This window comes from Anser anser (genome assembly GCF_964211835.1).
Source record: "Anser anser genome assembly, chromosome: 5".
Lineage (NCBI taxonomy): Eukaryota > Metazoa > Chordata > Aves > Anseriformes > Anatidae > Anser > Anser anser.
Genome location: NC_139725.1, coordinates 8,553,030 through 8,578,360, shown reverse-complemented (window position 1 = coordinate 8,578,360; position 25,331 = coordinate 8,553,030). Strand labels below are relative to the sequence as shown.

At 38.1% G+C, this 25,331-nt stretch overlaps 1 protein-coding gene and 1 long non-coding RNA gene across 2 annotated transcripts in view; one reads left to right on the top strand and one right to left on the bottom strand.

Moving 5' to 3' along the window:
• IMMP1L (inner mitochondrial membrane peptidase subunit 1) overlaps positions 1-25,331 on the bottom strand; it is a 36,783-nt gene that overhangs the window by 6,517 nt on the left and 4,935 nt on the right. Inside the window, exons 2-4 of the mRNA XM_083838941.1 lie at positions 12,263-12,400; positions 11,356-11,444; positions 10,376-10,502 (exon numbers count right to left, since the gene is read on the bottom strand). Coding sequence (XP_083695067.1) covers positions 10,376-10,502; positions 11,356-11,444; positions 12,263-12,367 — 321 coding nt within the window. The 5' untranslated portion in view covers positions 12,368-12,400. The remainder of the gene's footprint in view (positions 1-10,375; positions 10,503-11,355; positions 11,445-12,262; positions 12,401-25,331) is intronic.
• LOC310900668 lies at positions 797-24,901 on the top strand. The gene is made up of 2 exons (XR_014585329.1): positions 797-7,954; positions 14,123-24,901. It is a non-coding gene; the product is annotated as an uncharacterized lncRNA (long non-coding RNA).

The window sequence follows — 25,331 nt, the reverse complement described above, 5'->3', positions numbered from 1 at the left end:
GTCAACTGGATATTTATCTTCACCATGGCCACCAAAAGCATTCACTGTTTTTCAGATGCATACTGCGATGTAAAGCAGCATTCTGACCTTTCCAGTGCAATGTCTCCTACCCAACACCTTCCAGAATTACAAGTCACACATCAAACTACTATCATTTTGAAGGATTGTCTGTATCAGCAAATACGTAAAAAGGAGAAACATGAATTACTACAAAAGGAAGATTTTTTTTTTATGAAACAAAGAAGCAAGCACTTCACACTTCTGAAAACACATCACTTCTTGTAAAATACTACTGCTTTACGAACAGGACACTACCAGCCTCTGTTCTACTTGACCAGTTCCTGTGCTTTTTCACTTTCCCTGATTCATAAGCAGGACATGAAGCTCATCTGTTACCATGTGAAAGAAATAAGGACCCACTCATAATGCAACAGTATCTAAACACTTACAGACCTTCTCATCTGTCTTCCATACTCCTAACGCATTAAAAAAAAAAATGCTTTTGCCACCTGTGGTGTATCATCACTTACTACTTCTAATACTACTACTAATTACTTTGTTGTCTAAACAAAATGTTCATAGTTTGCATTCCAGCTAGAATATTTGCAATAATGTATGCTCCTATATCCTGAAATTCACCGCTTCTGGTAACTATGTTCTCCATGGAAAGGACCCTATACCTCTAAATCTGTCATAAAGAGTATTGTCACAATGTATGATTCATCTAGAAATAATACAGTATAATACCTTTGTATAGTGCTTGTCCATCATCTAGGCACTTCACTACAACCTAGAATTAAGACAAGCAGTAAAAATCACACAAATTACATGAAAACGTTAAACCAAATACTGGTGACAGGCCATAATTATTAATTAAAATAAAAAAAAAAAAAAAAAGCTGTTTACACCCCTTTGAAGTAAAGGCTAAAGCCAGAATCCTTCAAGGGTTTATGCACCAAGCTATTTCTAGACCACATCACTGATTTCATTGGGACTATTCACATTGTATAAAGTTAATTCTGATTATCAGCCTTTATAGAATCAGGATCTGCGTACGAAACATATCAAAGCTATCTAAGCAGAGTAACTGAAAATAAGATATATGTGTAAAAAAAAAATTATGGAAAACATGTTTTTGGTTTTGTACACTGATAGGCCGCTACTGAGGTTTTTTGTTGTTTTTTTTTTGTTTTGTTTTGTTTTGTTTTTTGTTTTTTTTTGGCAATGGGAAAGCCACTTGCTTGACAATTCACAGTGATGTTGCATTTTGATATCTCTAAGTGATGGACCACTCTCTTAGAGGGAATGACTATCTAAGAAGCACAACTGAAATCAGTTATCATTACTACGCGCCACAAGGTTGTGAATAAAGTAATGGTTTTTGAAAAGACAACATTGCCAAAAGCATTTGGCTTAGCTGGGCAGTATTTTAGTTCTTTTTAACATGTAGGCTAGCTCTGAGAAGTAGAACTCTCACAACCCTAACAACTGAATCTTCACATAACTAAATAGTATCTCTCATATAAAAACAACAATTCCACAACAGCGCAGGTTCATCCAAAAACATGCTGCCTCTGATCTTCTACAGACTCTCAGTAACCCTTGTGCCTCTGGTTTTGTGCAGATTATCTGAGGATTTATTTTCCAGGAACAACAGTTCTAAGGGAGAACCGGTTATCTGAGGTGCAGCTTATATGCATGCGAATGCAGACGCTGATGAAACACATGCCTCTTCTCCCTTCCAAGGCTGTAAGGGCTCTAGTACAGGAGCAGATAGACCAGAAGAGCAAAATAATCATTCAGAACACCTTTTATTCGTAGCTTACTCTGTTTCAGCTCAGATAAATAAGTATCATTCACTTCTACATCGTTGCTAAATTTGCAAGGCTGTTGTCATTTACTTAGTGGTATAGTTAAATAGTCAATGAATTATACTTTCTGTGATTTTTCATGACACCAAATGTTGTTCTTTGAGTAATCTCACCGACTTCAGAGTCAGGAGATGAGATGGCTGCACTGTGTTTACTGTGATAGCAGAAAACCAATATACTAAAAATAAGATTAGCAGAGATGAAATCATCTGCCTCGAAACAAACAAACAGACAAATAAAAATCTAAATGAAATTATGTTTTTTGTGGTTTTTCTTTTTGGTTTGGGAGGGGTATTTTGGGGGGTACTAAAGACGGATAACCAGATTTGTAATAAAGAAGTGAATTCTAAACGTGCAGTCTCTCCTTTTGGAATTCTGAGTGGTCTGGGTTTGTCAAAGAGCGTCGGTGTGTACAATCAGCTGGGAGTAGATGAAGTTTGAACTCTTGCAAGGTCACAGGTATTCACATCACCTCCAGCAATATCAAAGTTTTAAAGTTAAGAAGAACTAAATCATTCCCATCTTTTCTTTTCAGTTCAGAGGCTTCCTTCTTGAGCTATGATAAGAACTAATCTCAGTGCTGGACAAAAGAATAAAGTCTGTAAGTTCTCATCTATCCCTACTAAGGTCTATTTAAGTGCCTCCCACTTTGGTACAAGCAACAAATGTAATTGCTTCATGGCCTGCGGGTGTTCATTTAACAAAAGAAGCTTTTGTGAATAAACCACAGGTGTTACCTTTCTTGATTAAAGTGAAATATGATGAAAGAATCTACAATATCAAATGACAAATTTACGAAATACTGATTAAATTGCCTTATTTAAGTAAATTGCATCTATTTAGGATAAAACATATACCACAGAAATGCAAGAGTTGTGTTTTCTCACTCGATACTTAAAGTCTCACATAACTACTCCTTAATCCTTTATTAATTCAAAACCAAGAGTGACTAAAGCTTAGCAGATACTCTTTTTTAATGATCCAAATGCACCATTTCTCTATACTTATAAAAAATGGTCTTTATATTAAAGCTGCCAGTTATATAAAACCCAGCAATATTAATCAGCACAATGTTTTTAAAATCAGTATACGCTTTTACATTTCTCTTTTCTGTGCTGGAAAAAGCTATGAAATGGTAGCAACCACATTAGAAAGCATAGGTGATCCTAAATCAGTGTCATCTAAGTATCACTAAAAAGCTGAATTGCCTAGAATTTAAGACTTTTTAAAAGAATATAATAGAATCCGTTTACCTTTAGCATTTTCCTTTTACTTACTGAATGGTTTAAGCTGCTTATGAATTAGACATACTGTACTTAGCTCAGTTGGTTTAAACACATATATTAAAAAGAGAATATTATGAACTTGGTCCAGATTATTATGACAACAATGAAACACTAATATGTTTTTCTACAGAAATTAAATTTACTGTGACAAAATATATTATTAATTAATTCCCTAAGCTAACGAGTGTTTAAAACCTAAAACAATTGGGTTTAATAGAAGAAATATAAAGATATGAAGACTTGTCCATCTTTAAGTTTTGAAATAAATTATTAACCAATATTAAAATCACAATCTTCAATGGTAGCAATGTTAACGTATACTACAGGTAAACTTTATATAGGAAGCAAAGGTACATAAACTTGATTTGAATTTGAAAGACATTTTTCTCCATCTTGCAAGCACACCAGTTGAGTGTTCTTTAATAAACAAATTTTGGGAAGTTGTTACAGTAATTCATCAAAGCATTTTTTTGGTTATTATATATATATTTATTTTATTTTATTTTTACCATTGTTGTTCCTTCTAAACTACATGTAATGCACAGATAGTTACTGATATTTCTGTGTTACCTTATTTTGGAACTTAAAAATTTTATTACTGCACTCACTGTTTTATGAGAAAGATCACAGAATTTTCAGATCAGAAATATATGTGCCAGTTAAATGAAGATAAAATATATTGTCTTTTTTGATTATGTTAAATAATAATTGAAACACTTGCATGTATTGTTTGCTTTACCTCCATAAATATTCTCATTGCATATTTGGATGCAGGGCTGATTGTTAAATATGCTGATCCAAATCAGCCTGAAAGGCTAAATATCTAATCTTTAAAAATTGGCTGCTGCGAATTACAATGTAAATTATAAATCATCATTCCTTTTTTAAAAATATTACCACATCTTACTTAAGATTAGTAAAAGTTGTAAGCAAATACTAAGGTCAAAAACAACATCCAGACTTCGCAGATACTCAGGTCTATTTTCACAACCTCTCTCTTTGCTTTAAAACAATGGTTCTCTTTTGAAAACAAAATCATTCTAATAGTGAAAAATTTCCTAAGCTTTTAGTCCACTAGAGTTAGGAAATTTATGGGTTTAATGCATGTTCATAGGCCAAAACTTTCAAAACCAAATCTAACTACATTTAGGAACTCCTGAGAAAAAAAATCAAAATATGTACATGAATCATCAGTCCAGACTAATGTTAGCTTTCTTGATTCACAGAAGTTTGATATTTTGGAAAAAAATGATTACATACACAGCAAACATTACTTACTTACCGATTTGCATAGATTTTTTTACACTATAATCATTAAGAAGGATTTGATTCTTTTCTTCTCTGGAAACCAGATGACATAACAGAGCTACCCTAGAGTGTAGAGTTGAGAATAAAAAACCTGCTGGTTCAAACACCAACCGGAACTTACTGTTTGCAACACAAAACACATTACCACCACTGTCGTGCTTTGGGCAAAAGCATACATGTACAAAGTCATCTATCTAAAGCCTGGTACCAACAAAAGCCTATAAACGTTATAAGCAGTGTTAAGGAATCTTACAAGTTATCTTCTGCCAGCTCCATTAGGAGTGATCTGAATCTCTGCTAGTTCATCCAAGGCGTCTGCATGATCTCTGCCATTTAAGAGAGTCAGAAAGCATTAGCTAATAAGTATGGAGGGGAGGAAGGATATTGGTCCTGAAATTGGTCCCTCACTCAGACATGGACATGATATAGGCAGACTTGTCCTCAAAATCTACAGTGAGACCTTGATTAGTTGGCTTCATCATCCTGAACAGCGTCCTAGAAGTTATTACTAGACTTGGATGAGAGGAATAATGGAATCAGAAAGTCTTGTGGGTTCCAACTGACATAAGCAGTAGCGCAAAGATTGTATTCCACAGAAGAAAAGCATCTAGTGTGGCAAACTCAGAAATCAGTGATTTTGAAACAACCTTGCCTTGAATCAACGCCAAGGAGATTTTTTTTTATGGTTTTCCTTCAGGAACGGACTGGCTGAACAGAAGACCCAGGGCTAAGTGTCCGGGTCCCTTCCCCTGCCCTGGCGTAGCTGCCTGCCCTCCAGAGCAGCTGATGCGGTGCAGGTGCAGCAGTCTCATCTCGGGTCAGACCACGGGGAAGGAAGAGATGTTTGAGAAGGAGATCTAAGACACCTCAGCGAGGACTCTTCAAGGAGCAGCATTTAAGCTGAGCCTGTTTCTGCTGGTCCCTGCCTGAGCTACATCGCTGTGTCAAATCAGAGGTGCCACTCCTATGTTCTTGAGATAGCAAAAACAGAACTTCAGGAGTAAATACCAATCCACTTGAGCAGAAGAAAACCTGGAAATACGGTGAGAGGATTAATAGTGTTCTCTGAGTTTCTTTTCCCCTCAATAACTTAGTTTTGACAAGCCAATATTTTAATTAAAATTACTTCTCCGATTTGAGATTAGCTCTAGTCATGAACTCCCTGTACTTGGGATATGGAGGGATCTGCAAACTGAACAAAGCTGCAAACTAAGCAAATTGGCTCTCCTTTCCCAGCAGGTGTTTAGCATAACTGCTGCTTAATTTATAGTGTTAACTTTCTCTCCAGCCCCTAGAATATGTTATGCCTCTAGCATGCTAGAAGTAAGTAGAAGAGGGATGGGACAGGAAGGAAGCAGGATGTTTCCATTCTCCAAGCCAGCAACTATTAAAACTTAGATTACTGACATACTAAACCATGAGCGTAAACTAGCTATTAAGACACTAAGGACAAAGGAAAAAGAACCAGTGTTTTGAGAAATCCATTTTTTTAATTGCTATTTAGGATATTTACTCTTCAGTGTCTTAAGTTGTGCACCCAAATTCTGTAGTGCTGTGTAGTGATTAATATATTGTGTTGTTTACATTAACATTACGTTATTCTCAGTACCCGTATAATATCCTTACAGCATTTGACAAGGACTGTGTAAGAGTTAATAGCACTGCATAAGACCACTTCTGTGGTCTGCAAACATAGTAAGATGCATTATCTTCAGAATTATGTTAGCTCTAGAGTTAACCACAGGATGAGGAGATGCCATCTCCGCAATGAACCTCATTTTAGCACAAGGTAAACACACTTCCCCCACATCAGCTAGTCTCACAGCATTAGTGGTGTGTTGTGATTGATTACCAGCAGAGTGTTGCTGAGATATGGATTTGTATCTCAGCTTTTTATCGCTATGACTTGCAAAAGGCAGTTCCTTATTTACAGACCCTAGCTGTATTAAGTGACGTTATTAGGTACTACTTTTGTTTAAGTGACACAAAGGCTTAGCATATTGGTGGTTTATGACATACAAGCTGTTTTAATCTGATGATTAACCCCTCACTTTTTCAATTTGTAAATAGGAGCTACAGCACAAGAACATATGGTACTAAAGAAATTAAAGCTAAAGTAAATGGCATTAAAACAAATTCAAATATAACAATAGGATACTTGATCTGGATTATAAACCCGAGTCTGTATTAGACTTTAAAACAGGAAATAAAAAAAACAAATATGAATATGAACCTTTGAAAAAGAATTTAAGACCATTTCAGGGTTTTACTGTGATTGAATAATTTCCTTACTAACCCACATTATTTAAATTTAATAATTAAATGAATAAATCAGTACAGAGACTTTTAAATAATTGAAATCAGGTTTGAACAGCATGTTACTAAAAATTAGTTGTCTACCTTTGTAACTTTTGGGTTTGTACCACATTTCTTCTGATCCAGTAAAAATACGTTATGCATTCTTAAATGTTTATTATGGTAAATACACTTGATATCTATAAACACCAGCATGGAGCACAAAATCCCAGAAGAACCCAGAAAAATTGCTAGCCTAACGCTTACACTCCATACCAAATACCAGTAAAAGGGCAATGAAAAATAAATTTCTTAAATTTGTAACAGTATAGCAGCTTAATCAAAAAAGGAATCTTATTCTACTTTTCAAGTAAATGTAAGATTTCTCCCATTATTATCCTGTGGATAAGCACCAACCTCTAACATATGAAGTATCACGTACCATAAATGGACCAGAGTAGAGATACTCCTAATTTACTTGAATTTTAATCTAAACACATGCTTAAATTATACATAGTTCCATCTCTTTGTAACCCAACAATGACTACATCAGAGACAGATTTTTGGTATGTCCTTACATGTAGTTCAATCTGGCAAAAATGTTTTTCCCTGTATGACATATTGCTTTGGCTAAGCATAGCAGTGAACGTATTTTTATACCATCATAAAGATTTTCACATAACTGCCACTGCTATATTGCATTTCTTTTCTACTGAAATACTCCTTTTCAGAGCAACTTACTCAACTTACATGGGATTTTTTATTTCTCATTGTTATTGCAGTTTGGAAGGTTTGTGTTAGTTTCTTGTTTTAAATCTACAGGTGTCTACTCAGTTGTTTGCAGCAAGACAGTATCTCATCTGTGCAACTTCACAGAGAACAGGTTATAGACAGAGCTCACCATTCTTCTATGGATAGGTAAAGGCCACCCTGAGAAGTGTACTCATGGATGAAACAGGAGTGGAAGCAGGATCTGATTTTACCAATCTATTAGGCTTCAGAATGAGGAGCATGTACAATAGCATTTCTAAGCACAGAAAATCACTAGCTTAAAATCTGTAGAATAGACCAACACTAACTAACCTCCAGTCAATGCACACCAAACAAGTCCTGCTAACATGAGGATAAGGAATCTCCTTTGTGGATGACAAGCGAAGCAGCTGCTGCTTAGAGGTGCTTTCACTTTTAGCTGTGGTGAGTATGTTACATTGCCATTAATCTGGCATCGCCAATAACTGGCTAACTTGTAATACCTATTGGTTGACAAACACCAGCTAAGGACAAAGCAGAGGTAAGAACTGCCTAATTCAATAATATTTCTGACATCTGATACTCCGTATTTACTGTAATGTTTGCAAACATGTCAGCATCTATTCACTATCACTCTGCAAAACAAGAGACAAGTTAGTCAGGAAAAGCTAAGCAGTTCACTGTAATAATAACACACAATTCTCTGACCTTACACGTATTTGATTTAGTACACTCAAGTATCACTCAGAGATTTCTCATTAAAAGAAGCAATTAGTAGCCTAATACAAACAACAAAACTCATGACAATTTCTAGTCTGCTCACTTAAAGTGTGCCTGAATTTCTCTGACAGCTAGACACCCCAGGCAGCGCTTCTGGCCATTTGGGATCCAGCCAAAACCTTTCCTCAGAGTTTCTACAATCTTTTTTTCAAAAACCTGGCTCAGATTAATTCTTCTCAAAGAAGTATCAACAAAACAAAGCACAAGTTCTCTCTCCAACTGCGGCTGCTATTTGCTTTGAAGAATTTTGTGTTTGAATTCAAAGTGCATAGCATTGTGATTCACTAAACCAGGGGGTTTCATTAGGCAATTCCCCCCGGATGGATACGTATCACTTCTCCCCCTCAAAACGAACAGAATCACTGAGTGAGTAACACGCTGTAACTTAGAAGCATAAGGTGCAGATACCTATGTTGAAAACACCCTCTTCCATAAAGTAAGCATCTCCTGAACAGATGGGAAGACCTACCTCACCAACAGCCATTAAGGGTATGAGGAAAACAGACCTGCATTAACAAACTCAGGTATTTCCAGTTGGATCATCTCTCCCCCTAGTTACAAGTTATGATGCAAGAACTAAGAAAGCTTGCATATCACTTCTTAGCTGGATTGCCACACATTAGCGTTTATGAAAAACATTCACAGGAAAACAGGAAATGGACTTCTGCATTCCTCTTCCTCTCATTCTCTTTACACTTTATATTAAAATTGGAGACAAGAAAACTACGGTAGAAATTGTTCCACTGGATATTCATTTGATTACCTCGGGGTTTCCAGAAAGGCTGACATCCTGTTAAGTACAAACCTTGCCTGAACTTCTGTAAGACTTTTTAGGACTAAGACAATTGAGGAACAAGATGCTCAAGAGAAATTCAGTTTGCATCTTTTACGGAAGAATACAGGCTTTCGTTTCAGGTCCTTCTGCTGGGGAATGTTTTTGGTTTTGTTTTCCATGGTTAAACAGTAACACAGTTTGATTTATGGAAAATGGAAATGATTTGTGGAAAAACACCCTGTCCTCCCCTTCAACATGTAACAGAGAATGAGTTTCTTTTTTCTGTCCATGAGCAACAGAAATGTAAATAGAAGCTCCAGTGGTGCTGTTACTCAATCAGAAGGGCAGATTAGAAGTAGGTCCTGCCTCAACACTGGAATGGAAGAAAAAACAAATTCAGCCCCTCAAGACAGGGTATGTATGAATGCTGTCTTTGCTTTCTGCTTCCAAGTCTTGACTAAACCCTGACAGCAAATCTACCTGCAACGTTGACAATTTTTCGATTGATTTCAGTATGTACAGACTCCACCTCAACTCTAAACTATCTCAACTGCTTGACAGAAGTGAAGCAAGTGTACCTGAAGGAAAGCTGGTGAAGTCGGCAGTCTTTAGGGTAGCTAAACTCTTAAAAGGATTTATCCATCATAAATTATAGCTGGCTGCAAGGAGCGGTCCGTGGACAGCTGTGCAAAACCTAATATTTCCACCTCAAGATACTGAATGGAGGTAATAGTCAAACATGCTTTTGGAAAAGAAAACACCTCAATTTTTCTGTGATAATGATTTCTGATGATTTTTCTAGTGATAGCCTAGAAAGTTGCTGAAAATCTTTCATAGTTAGGAATAATTTTTTCCTTTTTATTTCATCTCGTTACTTGATTTTTTTGACAAGTTAGGAATATAGATATTCTAAAATAATTTTGAAAGAAAAATCCTCAAAGGTATTGCAGAGACAAAATTTTCACTTTTTAGTGTTTAATATACAGTTTTGCACTAAGACCAAACCCGTGAGTCTGTCATCTGTACAGTGCTTTATGCAGGGAATTGCAGAAGACGACCAGGGAAGAAGGCCTAAGCAAAGGGCAGAGCAAAAATACACCTGCATACAATTCCTATAGAGACAAAAGACACTGAGAAAGACAGCTTGCCATAAACAGAGTTTACAAGCTATATTTTACTGTATACATAGAATAACTTATGAACATCATACTGTATGACTTATGATACTTTGATATTGCAAATCCTTTACAGCCTACCAGGCCTACTTATAATGTAATAATTTATTTACAAATCAAGAAACTAATACTTACATAGCTGTGACTCTTAAGGAAATCTGAAGGGTTGCTTGTGCAGACTTTATCCCCTTCCAAGCCAATTACTCTTTTACAGATATTTGATTTGGGGTCATTAGGGCTTTTCGCAATTACAATATCTCCTCTGGGAGGGAAGAACAGAAACAGAAACAAACAAAAGAGAACTCTAATTACAGAATATTTGGCTGAACACATGTATCAATGCATGTACTCCAAAATTATTCCCATATATTAAAGACATTTCTTTCTCATGAAAGTTCTTGTCTGGGATTTTGGTTTCTTCAATGAGTTTTAGTCAGGTGTAACGCAACCATACTTGGAGAGTCTCTCTGGTATTTAAATTACTTACAAAACTTTTGGACTACTTTTTAATTGGCAATGCTCTGATGAAATGCAAGTCATTTAACTTGATCCTGTTGTTAGTATATATGGAAGAGATTTCAAATTCCTATATGTCATTGTCCAAATGTTTTTCTTTCAGTGGAACCTCAAATGCCTGAGTTTGCAGGCATTGTTATATTACTTTTGCCCTCTGATTATATACATTAGATCATGCAATGAAACATTCCACAGCAAAACAGGCAAGAGCCTGGAGACTGCTGTGCTCCATAACATAATCATAATGACATTTGATAAACTGCACTTATACCATTTGATCACGTTTCTAACATCCTATCTGAGCACAGCAAAACCCACAGCTTGATTTATAAGACAAAACTGCTTAGAGAAATTACATTCACACAGAACAGTTTTAGGGAAAAAGGGGGGGGGGGAATTTCTGTATTTTTTTGGACAAAGCTGGAAAAGGGACTTAGACTATATCCTAAATAAGGTCTGACAAGTCACAATAAGAGACTTACGAAAAATTACATTTCAGAAGCAGAAAAATATGTGAAAAATAAAGGATGGATAGAGCATAGCTATTGACAAGGCCTGCCAAACTAACTGTACGATCTAGTCACAGCAAAGGAGCATACTTTCGAATGCAATAAAAGTGTCGGCTAAGGTTCTCCGAAAAGACAATATCAGAATTTTGAATTGTTGGTTCCATTGAAGGTCCAGAACACTGCAAATTAAAAATAAATGAGAAAAAAATTACTATTTGCCAATTACCTTTATCTAAAATACAAGAGTTTTCAAATTACTGGCTAATAAATTATAATAGGTGTAATGCAAAACAAACAATTAAAAAAAAAATGAAATCCTCTGAGGAACATTTGATACGTTTAAGAAGTGAGGACAGCCTCCCAAGCTCTTGTAACTCTGGGTTACAGCTCTGGGTTAGCTTAACATTGGTCCTGAACTGCGCTAGGTGCTATGATTTCCTAAGGACATGTTTCAGCACCTTCTCTGCAGGAAATTTTTAGAAGCAGCACTCAGAGCTCTGCCAGCTCACCCTCTTCTTCGGCCTCTGTAAAAGAAGCACTGCAGAAGCTGCAGAAGGAGCTCTCAGCCAAAATCCATTATATCCAGCTGCTAGGTTTAGAACCTGGGAAAGGCAGGGGGGTAGCACAAAACATCCAGAAATCTGCCCAGCGTTGGGAACAATAGTGTTTTCTATGGCATTTTGTGACTCCAGCCTTTCTGAAAGAACATACTCTTTGCAAAATGCTTACTCATATTGTTTCCCATTTGCTTCAGAGATGCCTGAAGCAATAAATTGCATAAAATACATAACTTTCTTCCCTTTTTTTTCCGAGAAAGGAAAGGATAGACCTGCCTCCAATAACAAAAAGTACGGAATTATTGAACACACTTTGAAAAAGCTTTAAAAATGAAGAAAACTGAAATAATGGCATTATGACATAAAACAGTTCCAGTATTATAGCTTTATTTCATAGAAAACATCATTTCCCTTTAGAGATCATGAAAATGAAAAGTTACCACAACAACTCCTCCAAGGTACTCAAAGGCACAATGTGCTATGCAGCCGTATTGCACAGTATACCCAAGAAATCGAAAGGTTTTTCCTAGGGCATTGCGAAACATGGTACAGTGCTACGTCCTTCAGCTGGTTCTAGTCTATATCAAAACAGAAGAACATCATTCATTTGATAACAAACAACATAACATTAATAAAACTATCTTTTGCATCTAACAACCAATGGACAGTATTTCTAAAAGTACAGTGAATAAAAACAAAATAAATCAGATATATCTGAAGAAATGAAAAGCCACCAAGTTACTCATCTGTTAATGCCGACACCTCCACGTGTGCAATTAATCGCCGCTCTCCCCAGCTTATTAGTAAGATTTAGGTGAGTAGGAGCTCAAACAAAGAGAAAAAGAAACTGCAAACAAAATGAGAAACACTTTGCAAGGCTACGGAGATTAATGGGAGGGAGTAGTGACAATACTCTCCGCTGACTCAGCTGGACTTCTTTTGTTGGAATTTACAGACAGGCTTACCTGCCCTGTGTCTAGGTACCTGCAAGAGCTGTGAGAACATCCTCTCCTCCACCAGGCTTGGCTGAATGGAAGCTAGGAAGCTCTGATCCCACCTTTAAACACAGGCTCTCCCTTCCTGCCTGGACTACTACAGCCTACTGTAAAGCACACACAGCTGGAGACTTAAGATGTCTATTAAATGACACTTGTGAGGTTTGTTTTAATCACATGAAGACAGTACAGCTAAAATCACTGTGTTTGATTTTGTTGTTTTCAAGCACCAGTATTTAAAGCTGAACACTCAACAGCAAAACAGAGAAGCATCTGACCAGCTGAAGTGACCCGAAGCTATTTCACAACTGAAATCGCATTGACAGAAAACTGGAATAATCGAGTAGCCAACCAAGACTTTACAAGTGACCTGACAGCCATTCAAATGAAAAAAGGCTTGAAGAACTACACGAAATTTAGGATAATAGAGTTGTGAATGGCTTGCCTATGTAAGACTGTTTATACTAGAAGAGACCATGGTTGTTGATAGGAATTCTAGAGTTTTTGCAGAGTTTGTTTTTGATTAGACTTTCATTACCAGAACATTTACATATAAAATTAAGGCATTAGGTCTTTCTATTCTTAGACACAGTACAGTGGCACATGTTCTGTAGCACATTAAAGGACTCTGTAAATACCTTCTGACACCCTCGCCCAAATATTTAAATCAAATTCTGATGACTAACTGAAATTACTGCAACACTAATCTGACTAAAATGTTCCTTACCCCAATACTTAAGATTTTTTGATATACCTTTTTTTTAAGGAAGTGGAAGACACGTGCTTTAGTAACTGAAGCAAGTTTTACATTCTGAAAGAAATCTGTCCCCCTTAAACTCATTATCAGCTTCACCGTGAATTAAAACCCCAACAAGACTTCTCTCCTACTCATTTACTAAGATGGGTCAATAGAGCTTGCTAAACAAACACAGTAGTTTAAAGAGGAACCAAAAAATGCTGCAGGTATCGTGCGGCCTACTTGACAGTGAAGTAAAGACCTACCCTTCTATATTTCATGATGTTTCTCTATTTAAATGCGGAAACGTAAAAGCATTTATAGTTTTACATCCATAGTACTCTCTAGAAGTCAATGGGAGTTTTGCCTGAATGCAATCAAAAGTGGCTTTTGATTTTTGCATTTAGTATTCATTTATAGGGAAATGAGAAGTGCGTTCATGGGGGAAAACATTCTCTAGCAAACTCACTTCCTTGCTCCAAAAAGGATTTACTTGGTTTTTATTATATAAAAGATCGCCAGAATAAATGTACTTGAACCAATCTGTGATTCATCACCCTTAATTTTAGCTAAGGAGTTTCACAGTAACACGAAAGATAACAGAAAACAAAGTCTTGAAGTGCTTCATTAGCACGTGCAGTGCCTCGCACACAGCCGGACACCTCGGAGAACATGCACCAGCCGCCGTGGAGGCTAACGGCACTGCCAGCACAACTTCACTCCGGGCTCCAAAAAAGCAATTTGCTCTTCTCGAAACAGCACACTATGAAAAGTATGGACCAACCCCTTGCTCTCAAGGCCAGAAACGCTGCAAGCCCAGAGAAGTTTCGCAGGTGATGAAAGGCAGATCGAGTGACAGCAGATCGATGAGCGTTTTACAACTAGCGCGGATCAATGACCACAACAGGCTTGAGAGAGAAGCACATCGATGCCTCCTAACAGCACCTACTAGAAAGACCATCTCGCATTACGTCTCAGCTGAGGCAAATACTGCACAGCCACACTGTAGTTCAGATCCGTGCTACTCAGGAACACCCTATTAGTATATTAAGACACTGCGGAATTGGGCCACCCATGGACACCACAGGTAGCGAGGAGCGGTGCGCACCTCGCATTACACTCGTGCCAAGGGAACGGTAACGACAGACCCCCAGGAGAGAACTCCTAAACCTCTCCCCTGCCAACAGTTACAAGGCTGTAACCAAAACGTGTACTTTTTCGTACAAAAGTGCAAACCAGTTGTATATGCCTGTCCAACAGGCACATACTTCCCCCCATGGTTACACTGAACACACACACTTCTCCCTGTTGTCTCTGAGGGAATCTGAATCCGGAGGGACGGGTTTGTCAGTTATTCTGGGAAACACGGGGTCCGACAGAGTGAGTGCTACCTACTGCTACAGCTGCCATGATACCAAGAGAATAGCAAATGAGCCAAGAGTCCTCAAATTTGGCTCCCCGTTCTCTTACTAATGGGCTCCCAAAGACTCTGCAATGGGGAAGCTATATTAAAATAAATTCTCAATCCATGAGACAGGGATTTCACCAGTCCCAGTTTACACATGTGGCACAACGGGACTTTTTGAAATACTCAGGTTTATCAGATGTTCATGATAATGATGAAAAAATTCTTAGCTCTTATTTAAGGCTCAACTTTTATTACTCCGCAGGAAAGTTCATTTCCAATTAAGGCACATATGCAATACCTAGATGATACTCTTTGAAACTAATACGATAACTTCAGAGCTTCTTTGTTTTTAATGCTAAGATCCATCTTCAGACATGTAATGTTCATTCCACAGACCACAGGATAACAACAATCCCAAATGTTTCCATGTAGTTTTAAGTAACAACTTCTAGTTAACACATGAATGGTTGTAGAAAGTCCTGTCCAAAACCAAACCAAACCAACCAAACAAAAACCCCACGACCTCTAGAGGTTTATTATTAAAAAATAAACACAGAACATTTATCTCACAATTGCTCTAGCTTAAGTATCAGTAAGATATAATTGTTTCCTCAGAAAACTATTTATTGGTACGTTTTTTAAACAATGCCATATTATTGATCACAAGCAGCTAAATGGCTGAACGTTTTTCCACATCACACAATTCATTTTAATACAAAGTCCTGTCAGCGGGCACCTCCACCAGATACAACATGAGGCCATTAAGGACAATAAACCAAATGATTTAAGTCACAGGCCCCTTGAAAACTTAATGGGTCTGTTGTATAAACATCCTTATCACAGACCCATCGACATAAAACCTGTTGTAATTACTTCCAGGTACTACCTACTACTTACAGAGTAGGCAATGTAAAATTTTATACTGAAACAGACACTTTTTCTAATGAAAATAGACATTGATTTTAAAAAGTTATGCACACACATTTGTCATGTAGAATACAATTTGCTTGCTCGACAAGAACTATGTATTTTATCTCCTGCAGCAAATAAAATGCAAAATCTAACTCCTACTCTACTGTTCACTTCTTCTTACGTCGTCTACGCTTTCGTCATTTTATTTTCTTGTTTGTTTGTTTATAAAATTAATCACAGCTGGCAGGGTAGAAATCACTTTGAGCCTCATGAATGACATCCAAGAGATGGGAAGGGATTAGTTCTCAGTTGCTGCCAGTTATAGCGCCAGGTGGCTTTTTCTGCAGTGAAGGTGTTACCGATAATCCCATTACATTGGTACTAAATCTTGCAGACATCAAAATTATCACCAAGGTTCCTTTTCATCCCATCCTTTCCAAATGACTGGAAGTCGCTTCACCTGAAAGAAGTCAAATCCACATGCAGCTGCTGTTTTAGCAGCCAGCGGACTCCCTGAGAATGCCAATCGTGATCCAATTTCGCTGTGCTGGTGGCCCCCTATTCCCTGTCCAATAATACATCTGTTAAAAAATCCTACAGCTACAAATCAAGTTTAATCCTACCAGGGACCTCATGTTGGTCTTGTCTTCCAAAAAGGCAGCAGGTTTTACCGTCTATCTCTGCTAGTGTCTAGGGAATACTCTTTAAATCCCAGCCCTACTTAGAAGAATAAGCTAAGGATCACAAAACATGACCTCAAAAACCCTGATATGACTATATTCTGACCCAGAGGCATTCATTCTAGGTGAAGATTAGAACTTTGCATAATAAGATTACACAGCAAGTGAATGATATCAAGGGACTATCCATATGCAGCCGCCTGGTTTTCTATAGACAGCCTGTGCTCTGCAATATGCAGCGCAGACGAAACAGAGCTTGGTCTTTCTAGCTGAAATAAAATAGATTCACATAAATTAGTTGGCCATTTCCAGATTCCTAAATCCCCTATTACATCTTTTATTGACAGCTCCTGTGAGGATAGCACAAATGTTATTCTCTTTGTATTTTTGCTTCAGTAACAATCACGCTCTGAGTGAAATGTAGGTAGATTGTCTAGAAATTAACATCTTGTTTGCTGTAATCTTGGATTACAATTAACTGTGTACATAATAAAATTAGGAAACCAATCAGTGGATTTATCATTTCCAGATAACCGATGGCACAGTTTAACACACAGTGCCAAAATTTTAAATACAGGAAGATCGAAGTCATAGCCAATGAAAATGTGGCTAAACAAATTACTGGACTTGATACCAATTAGATTTTTTCACTACAATAAAACATTTCCAGTCACACTTGATTTATATAATACTAAATTCTGAATTTTCACAGAATATTTAGTGATAATTTATCAGATTTTCCTCAGCTAATAGAAACACATCTGTTGCATTCTCCCCTCCCCACCAGACATCTTTCTTCTCACAATGTAATCCTATAACTTGCACCATGTTTTTCCCAAAAGGTTACTCTGAGACTATTACTAAAAAAGTCCAAAAACCCCAAAGCAAAAAAGAACATACAATGATTGGGCTATTTAAATATTTTTGTTGGAGCTGGCATTAATCTAAATTTAACTATTTTTAAAACCTCTTCATGAAGTTAATATAATATGTGCTAGAAGAGTGAAAGGTGTACGTCATGTTTATTGAGAAATTTTAATAATGTTACCATATGTATTTTAAATATGTTAATTATACTCATCTGAAGATTCACAACACCTAAAGGAAAACAAGGAACCATTTTCAAGTGATCTTTCTGTGCACAGGGTCAAGGAGAACTTGACTTGTATTTCTAGCTGTTGTTTTTCTCTAGAAGATGCACTAGATACAGTCTGGCAAATCTGAAAAAAGCTTGGGTGCTATTCTGGAAGGATTATTTTTCCACGTTATCTCTACTAGGCACCAACAGTTTGTCTCCAACAAGCGCTCCTTCATCTACTGTTCTCAAGCTGACAAGTAGCTCAATCCTGTAAACAGAAATTCACATAATGCAATCCTCTCGTGTTAAACAACTAGAGACTACCTACATGAGAATGAACAATTTTTCAAAACAGATTTCAAGCAGTTCTCACTGATTCTCTTTACCTTTGGGAGGAAACTCCTAACAATCCCACAACCCTGTATAAAATGCTGTGTTAATGGTCAGATGCATTCCTGGGCTTCTATCTTTCTCTGCAACTCCATATATACTCATCTTTACTGAACAGCAAAATCCAAACAGCTGAGCAAATGCATGGTCATATGTGGCAAGTCTGAGCCTCTGAGGAATGCTGAAATTTTCACTTAACAGTTTCCTGTAACAACATCAAAGTTAGGACATGGATGCCAAAGCTCTGATAGACAGCACAGTCCCATTGCTGGTGAATGAGAAAAATACAGCGTCTATATCACAAGGGTCAAGTAACTATTCTAAGCTATATTCATTTATCTTAAATTTCAAAACAAACTACCTTCTTGAAATATTCATGGACATATGGAGTAAGGGTGTAAAATGTATGTTAATTAAGACAAAGAGTTCCAAGTCCCATTTTCACATTGGCTACTTAAACTATGGCCCTACAGAAACCTAAGGTGTCCATGGCTCACATGTCCCATGCACTTCCACTGCTGACACACCTCTAAGCATACGCAGGTATTTTTGGAAACACCATTCAAAGCGGTGAGTAGCAGTGGGGTAATTAATTTCCCTATGCACTAACAAATAAAAAGACTGTTTACTTAAAATATCTGCCATTACAAACAGGATTGCTTACTGGTAAAAACACCACAAACAAACCAACAATAAAACCGTTCACATAAAGCAGCCTATTTACATACACCACCACAAAAACTGTTTACAAGGTGTCTTAGTCTTATCCCCACTGTTAGTCTCACATTAGTACGTTACTGCTGAAGAGCACTCCACAGTACTTTATTAACACAGAAATCATACAGCATGAGATCTTAACATAAACAGTGAATCATTAAACATTTGAAAAATACATAAGAAAAAAAAAAGAGTTTTGGCACCATCAGAAAATATAACAGCAACAATCTTTCTGTATGTCTTCATCAATACTTCCCAGTTACGAGCATCACCTTCTAATGAAATGCGCATACTCTGCATTTTAAAAAAAAGTGTTAAAAAACAGGAGAAAAGAAACACAGACAAAAGTGAGCTTAGTATTTACATTTTCAAATTACCTGAACAGAAGAAAACTGCAAATCAAATGCTGCTATTATTCGACAAAAATTTTGATGGCTTACCTAAGTTGCTTTTTAGATAAGAGGTTCAAAATACACATGTATGGATTCAGCTTTCTATTCTTCACAATACAAACTGTATTGCATGTGAGTTTATGTGGTGAAAATAAATTTTAATCAGTACTTTTTATCATTGCTGTAAAATTTTGAGCTATTTCTGAGCCATTTTATATAAAACACAAGTTTCCCAAGTTCTTCTCCTCTTACAGATACAAGCATTAAAAGAAAAGTTCCAAACATCAATAGATGAGTGCAATGATATTCAGTCTAAGTTAATCCCCAGACATCCAAATCCATGAATAAAAATTCATCAGTTTTAAATACACTGAGCCTATTAAGCAAGAACAAAAGCATATGCACAAAAGAGCTTTTAATATATTTCAAAGCCCACAAGAGCCATGGTCTCATTAAAATTATAAATTACACAAACATGGAATGAAGATTCGAACTGCAGTGCAGCTAAGGAGATTACAGAAAACCCCGCGTTCCATATGATAACACACCATGGCCCTCCCAGATGGGGGCTTGGAACAAAAAGGCCATCACTGCAGCTAGGGAAAACCTCCTTGTGATCTCTGGTTTCTGTTCAGCAGATGACAGCCAAATAATATGTTGATTATTCTGTTTGTGCTGCTAAGCTTGTAAGACGGAATAAAAGCGATATGATCTATTGTGAACTCAATGCTAATGTGTTGCTCCACTCATAAATAATATACTGAATTTATTCCGAAACTATCTTTTTATCTGAGTTCCGGGTTTAAAATGCATGAACTAAAATAAAAAGCCAGCATAAACTATTATTTAATTTGAAGGTTTAAAGTAAAAAGTAGAGCTGACACAATAAGTGAATCAAATACGCGGAGGCACCTTTCTCAAATTTAGCAAATGATCATATGCTAAGGTACTGAGTACCTGCAAGACGCTGAGCACGCTCCAGGCCCCCAAACTGCACTATCACAGAGAGCAAAAAGATTACCAAAAAAGGCCCGTGTGCCTTATTTTATCACAGGTAACTACCGGAAATCCAAATTTCAAGTGAATATGTGGGTATTTGTAAAATGGAAAATGAACAGAATGGAAAAACAGAAATAATCATTGAATAACCTCACCAATCTCACACCTCCTCGTCCAAAATGCCTTCTCAAACACAATTTCTAAGTTTTTAAGAAGTGGCCACACAATAAGCACACAGTTCAGCTTACCCTTTTCTTCATAATACACTGCATTTCTAAAAGGAAAACCAGTGACTGGTCATATAGCTCCTTTCACAATTCCTGTGTGCATGCTAAAATAACCAATAATCTTCCCGGACTTTAATGTTTTTGGATTTTAGGTCTTTTATACCAGAAATGTTAAACATTCTGTACAAAAAGAAAAAAAAAGGCACTGTAACTTGGCAATAGCGTAAAAATATCAAGACCAAGGGGCTGCTTCACACTTCTGGGACCAATGAACGCACAGCTGATACAAAGAAATAACGGAAACATGCTGCTCAAAAAGTGTAAACCGCTTTCCCAGAAACATAAAAGTGTACTTAAAGGAAGGTCAATTACCTTTCTTCCTTCAACGTGGGACACTGAGACAGCTCTAAGTCACAGACAGACTGAAAACATGGGAACTGAGAGATCTTGGAATCAAGTGCTTGTACGTTTTAAGACTCAGGTAAAGTGCTTCCTCTGGAACAGAGTCCCCCAAGGCGATGAAATTACACATATTTCTAGTACGAAACCAGAGACGACCTTGAAACAATCACAGAAGCATACTTTCACACCAGCAACCACAGCCTTTAACCTTTCCCATTTAAAATACAGCATTTTGTATTATCGTATAGCCCTAGTTCCAGCGGTGTTGTAGCAGTCACAGAACTGGTACTTCTCCAGCCATCAGCCCAGCACTAGCACCTAAGCTAACAAAAGCTGACTCAGGCCAGCCCAAACTTCAGCACATTACTGAGCAGATACCCACAGATCGCCTCTGTGGTTCGCAAATACTGAACAACAGGACTAACTCGTGTAGCTGCCTCTGCTCCTTGGGACATGCTCCTGAATCGGGATTTTGGCACATACAGCAGCTTTGGCATGGAACTGGTGGCCTCAAAACAAGAGACTGAAGAAGCGGAATCCATTAAGATAATGGATAAGGAAAGTTTGCTAAAATAAGGCTTGGCTACAATAAAAGCCAGATGTCCAATGTTTTCCAGTTTCTTTACCAAGATATTATTCAAGATTCGGCCCAATACTGCCAGTAGTGGATATGGCTTGTTATATTTGAAGTGAATTTTACAGGACTGCTGGCTTATGCTTTACCTAACTTTGTAACTCACGCTGAAAAATCTAAATTTTAATTCTTGTCTACTGAAGTCCAAAATGCCTATTTTCTACATCCACTTCTTAATGACCTAATTAGTTTACCATTCTAAACAAGTTCTTGCAGTAGTCATCTCTCTCTCTTGAAAATTTTACTAAAAGGCTTCTGTCCCTGCACTCACAGAAGGTAGTTACACAGCCGTACAGAATCATTTTACAGTAACACGTCTTGGTTCAGCACCCACTCTGTGGATGGCCGCAGTGCTGTGAAACTAGATGGAAGTCCATCGAATTCTGACTCATCTTGTTCTCAGTGAAGGCTGCCAGTTGTGTTCCTGCCTGATTCCTTCCCGATGTAGTTGGCCAGCGTCACTGGGTGGGAAAGCCAGAACTAGCATAATCCTGCACTGGGTCAGTGACTCTATCGCTGTTCGTAGCACCAAATAAATTGCTTTATCTAGCTCCTTGTAACACGCCAATAGGCATTTCAGTTCAGCCACTGCTCTTCTGCATGTCATTACCAGGCTAAGGATGGAGTAGTTCACAAATTTAAGACAGAACAAGCAATAGGGGCAGTAAAACTGCGTGTTAGGGGACACTACACCACCTCAGGTTACTTCCAGACCAGCAGTGGCTGAATACCCCAGCTAGCATTAACCTACCTGTCCGGAGTAGCTACTGAACCCTCAGTGCCCGGAACGCATCGCTGGCCAGTACTCTGGAAAGCTTAGGCTGCAACTTTGTCTGACCTGCCAAGAAGTTACATCCGTTCATGTAAGTACGTTGGCAAAGATTCTTGTCTTTGCGATCAAGTTTTTGAGATTCCTTTTCAATCGACTGTCAGTTCCTACTGCGATGTAGGAAGCTCCTGAGTCTCAGCTAGCATGCCTGGCACTGCTTCAGTGGAAGTCAGAGCCTGCTGCTGAAGCTAATCTGAAAAGAAGTCAGCAATACAGATCCTACCCTGCAGCAGAGCAGTCAGAAGTTACCTCTAAGCACACGAACACTCCTCAATTACATTTCCTTTACACAAGAGGGGAGGTCGGGCAGGTGGGGCAGTGCAATTACAAGACTCACGACACAGACTTTGTTAACTTTTATATCCAGAAAGTACTACAGAAGTACTTGTTGAAACATTACTGTTTGGTTTGGGGTAATGGCAGAAAGGAGGGAAAATCCTCCGTTACAAAACCACCTTAAAGAATATCTCAGCAAGCAGAGACAAGCAACAATTTCAGCCTTCTGAAGGGGATTGGGTAAATCTTTTCTCAGCATGGACAAGCCTCCAGTGCTTTGCCACAACATTCACGGGATTCGGGTTTCACAATGATGATGGGGACAGAGGGGGGGAAGGCTAAACCAAAAAAGAGCACCTTCTATAAAGTCCCACCATGTAGGCGAGGAGCAAACACTGCCTGCATTCCAGCAGCTGCCGGTACTGGAGAATTTTAAGAGAAATTGCACAATTATTTGGAATAGTGCATTTGAAGACTAAAAGCCTTGGCAGAAAATGTCATGCTTTTCATAAATGGGACAATTTTTAACCTTTTAATACCAGCTTTAGGAAAAGATGCTAATAGAACCTATAATGTCAGCAATACATATTTTTTTTAGACATTCAGTCAATCTTGGAATCTAAAAACACATACTATACATTTTGTATTTTTGCATAAACTGCATTAATAAATATTATATATTTTAAAATCACAGCTATTTAACTTTTCCTTCCCATAAATCATCATGGCCTACATTATTTCCTTGGCTTTAGAAATGCCTACTTAATCAAATACGCACAGCTAGATACAGCTGGAAATCAAAAACAAAGACTTCAAAATATCAAAGAATTTAAATTACATTTTTCCAGTTGAAACACAAAGTTCACCTTATCCACTGATACGCTGAAGCAACAAAATGTTTTACTCTTCGAGGGCAGTCATTTGTATTCTCTATGAAATAGTTGTGGATGTTAAGCTTTGGAAAAGGCTTAGAATCACTCTCTCAAATTCTAGATTTTAATCCTGAAGTAAGCTTTAAATGGACGTGGAATCCAGTGTGAAAAACACTACAGAATATCAGAAACCGTAATACAAATAATACTCCTCCTCTAGCTATTTTTTTTCCATTGCTTTTAATCCTACTTTGGAACTATTTTTAAATTACGATTGTTTTAAATAAATGTGATTACATCTTTTTAAAATAAACAGTAGTAAACTAATCATAGAAGGATAGAATATCCCGAGTTGGAAGGGACCCATAAGCATCATCAAGTCCTCAAGTCCAACTCCTGGCACCGCACAGGTCTGCCCAAAATTTTAGACCATGTGACTAAGTGCACAGTCCAAACACTTCTTAAATTCAGACAGGCTTGGTGCAGTGACTACTTCACTGGGGAGCCTGTTCCAGTGTGCAACCACCCTCTCGGTGAAGAACCTCTTCCTGATGTCCAGCCTAAACCTCCCCTGCCTCAGCCTAACACCGTTCCCGTGGGTCCTATCACTGGTGATAACAGAGAATAGGTCACCTGCCTCTCCACTCCCCCTTGCGAGGAAGTTGTAGACTGCGATGAGGTCCCCCCTCAGCCTCCTCTTCTCCAGGCTGAACAGGCCAAGTGCCCTCAGCCGCTCCTCATACGTCTTCCCCTCTAGGCCCTTCACCATCTTCGTCGCCCTCCTCTGGACACTCTCCAGCAGTTTCATGTCCTTTTTGTACTGTGGTGCCCAGAACTGCACACAGTACTCGAGGTGAGGCCGCACCAGCGCAGAGTACAGCGGGACAATCACTTCCCTCGACCGACTAGCAATGCCGTGCTTGATGCACCCCAGGATACGGTTGGCCCTCCTGGCTGCCAGGGCACACTGCTGGCTCATGTTCAGCTTGCTGTCAACTACAACCCCAGATCCCTCTCTGTGGGGCTGCTCTCCAGCGTCTCGTCGCCCAGTCTGTATGTATAGCCAGGGTTGCCCCGTCCCAGGTGCAGGACCCGGCACTTGATTTTGTTAAACTTCATACGGTTGGTGATCGCCCAGCTCTCCAATCTGTCCAGATCTCTCTGCAAGGCCTTTCCACCCTTATCCGAGTCCACAACTCCTCCAAGTTTGGTGTCGTCGGCAAATTTGTTCAAAGCACCTTCTAGTCCTACATCCAAATCATTTATAAAAACATTGAAGAGGACTGGCCCTAAAATGGAGCCTTGGGGGACCCCACTGGTGACCATCCGCCAGCCAGATGTGGCCCCATTTACCACGACCCTTTGAGCCCTGCCCGTCAGCCAATTGCTCACCCATCGCATGATGTTTTTGTTTAGCTGTATGCTGGACATTTTGTCCAGTAGGATCCTATGGGAAACCGTGTCAAAAGCTTTGCTGAAGTCCAAAAAGATCACATCAGCTGGTTTCCCTTGATCGACTAGATGGGTGATCTTATCATAAAAGGAAATCAAATTTGTTAGGCAGCATTCATAATCTCTATGAAATACATGACTAATTTGTACAATGCTTATTAAGACAGCACATTGAACCTAAAGCTCATCTTCACTACTACTGTTCTGCAACCTTCAGTAATTCTATACTGTACACTTTTATATTCTGGAATTATGGGAACATATTTAATATCTGCATAGAAATTAAAACGGTCATTTCAGTAATAACTTTTTATGATCTACATTTATTAAACCATTGTCCTCAGCACATAGCATAGAGTCAACCACACCACTTGGATTCACGTCGCCTAATTTATGTACACCCAGTTTAAAAGAACTGCTTACATTTGACACAGGTTCACATTTTTATCACAGTTGTTCAGTAAATAAAACCCACAGAGGCACTGAGGCAACATCTAGAGGCTTTCCGAA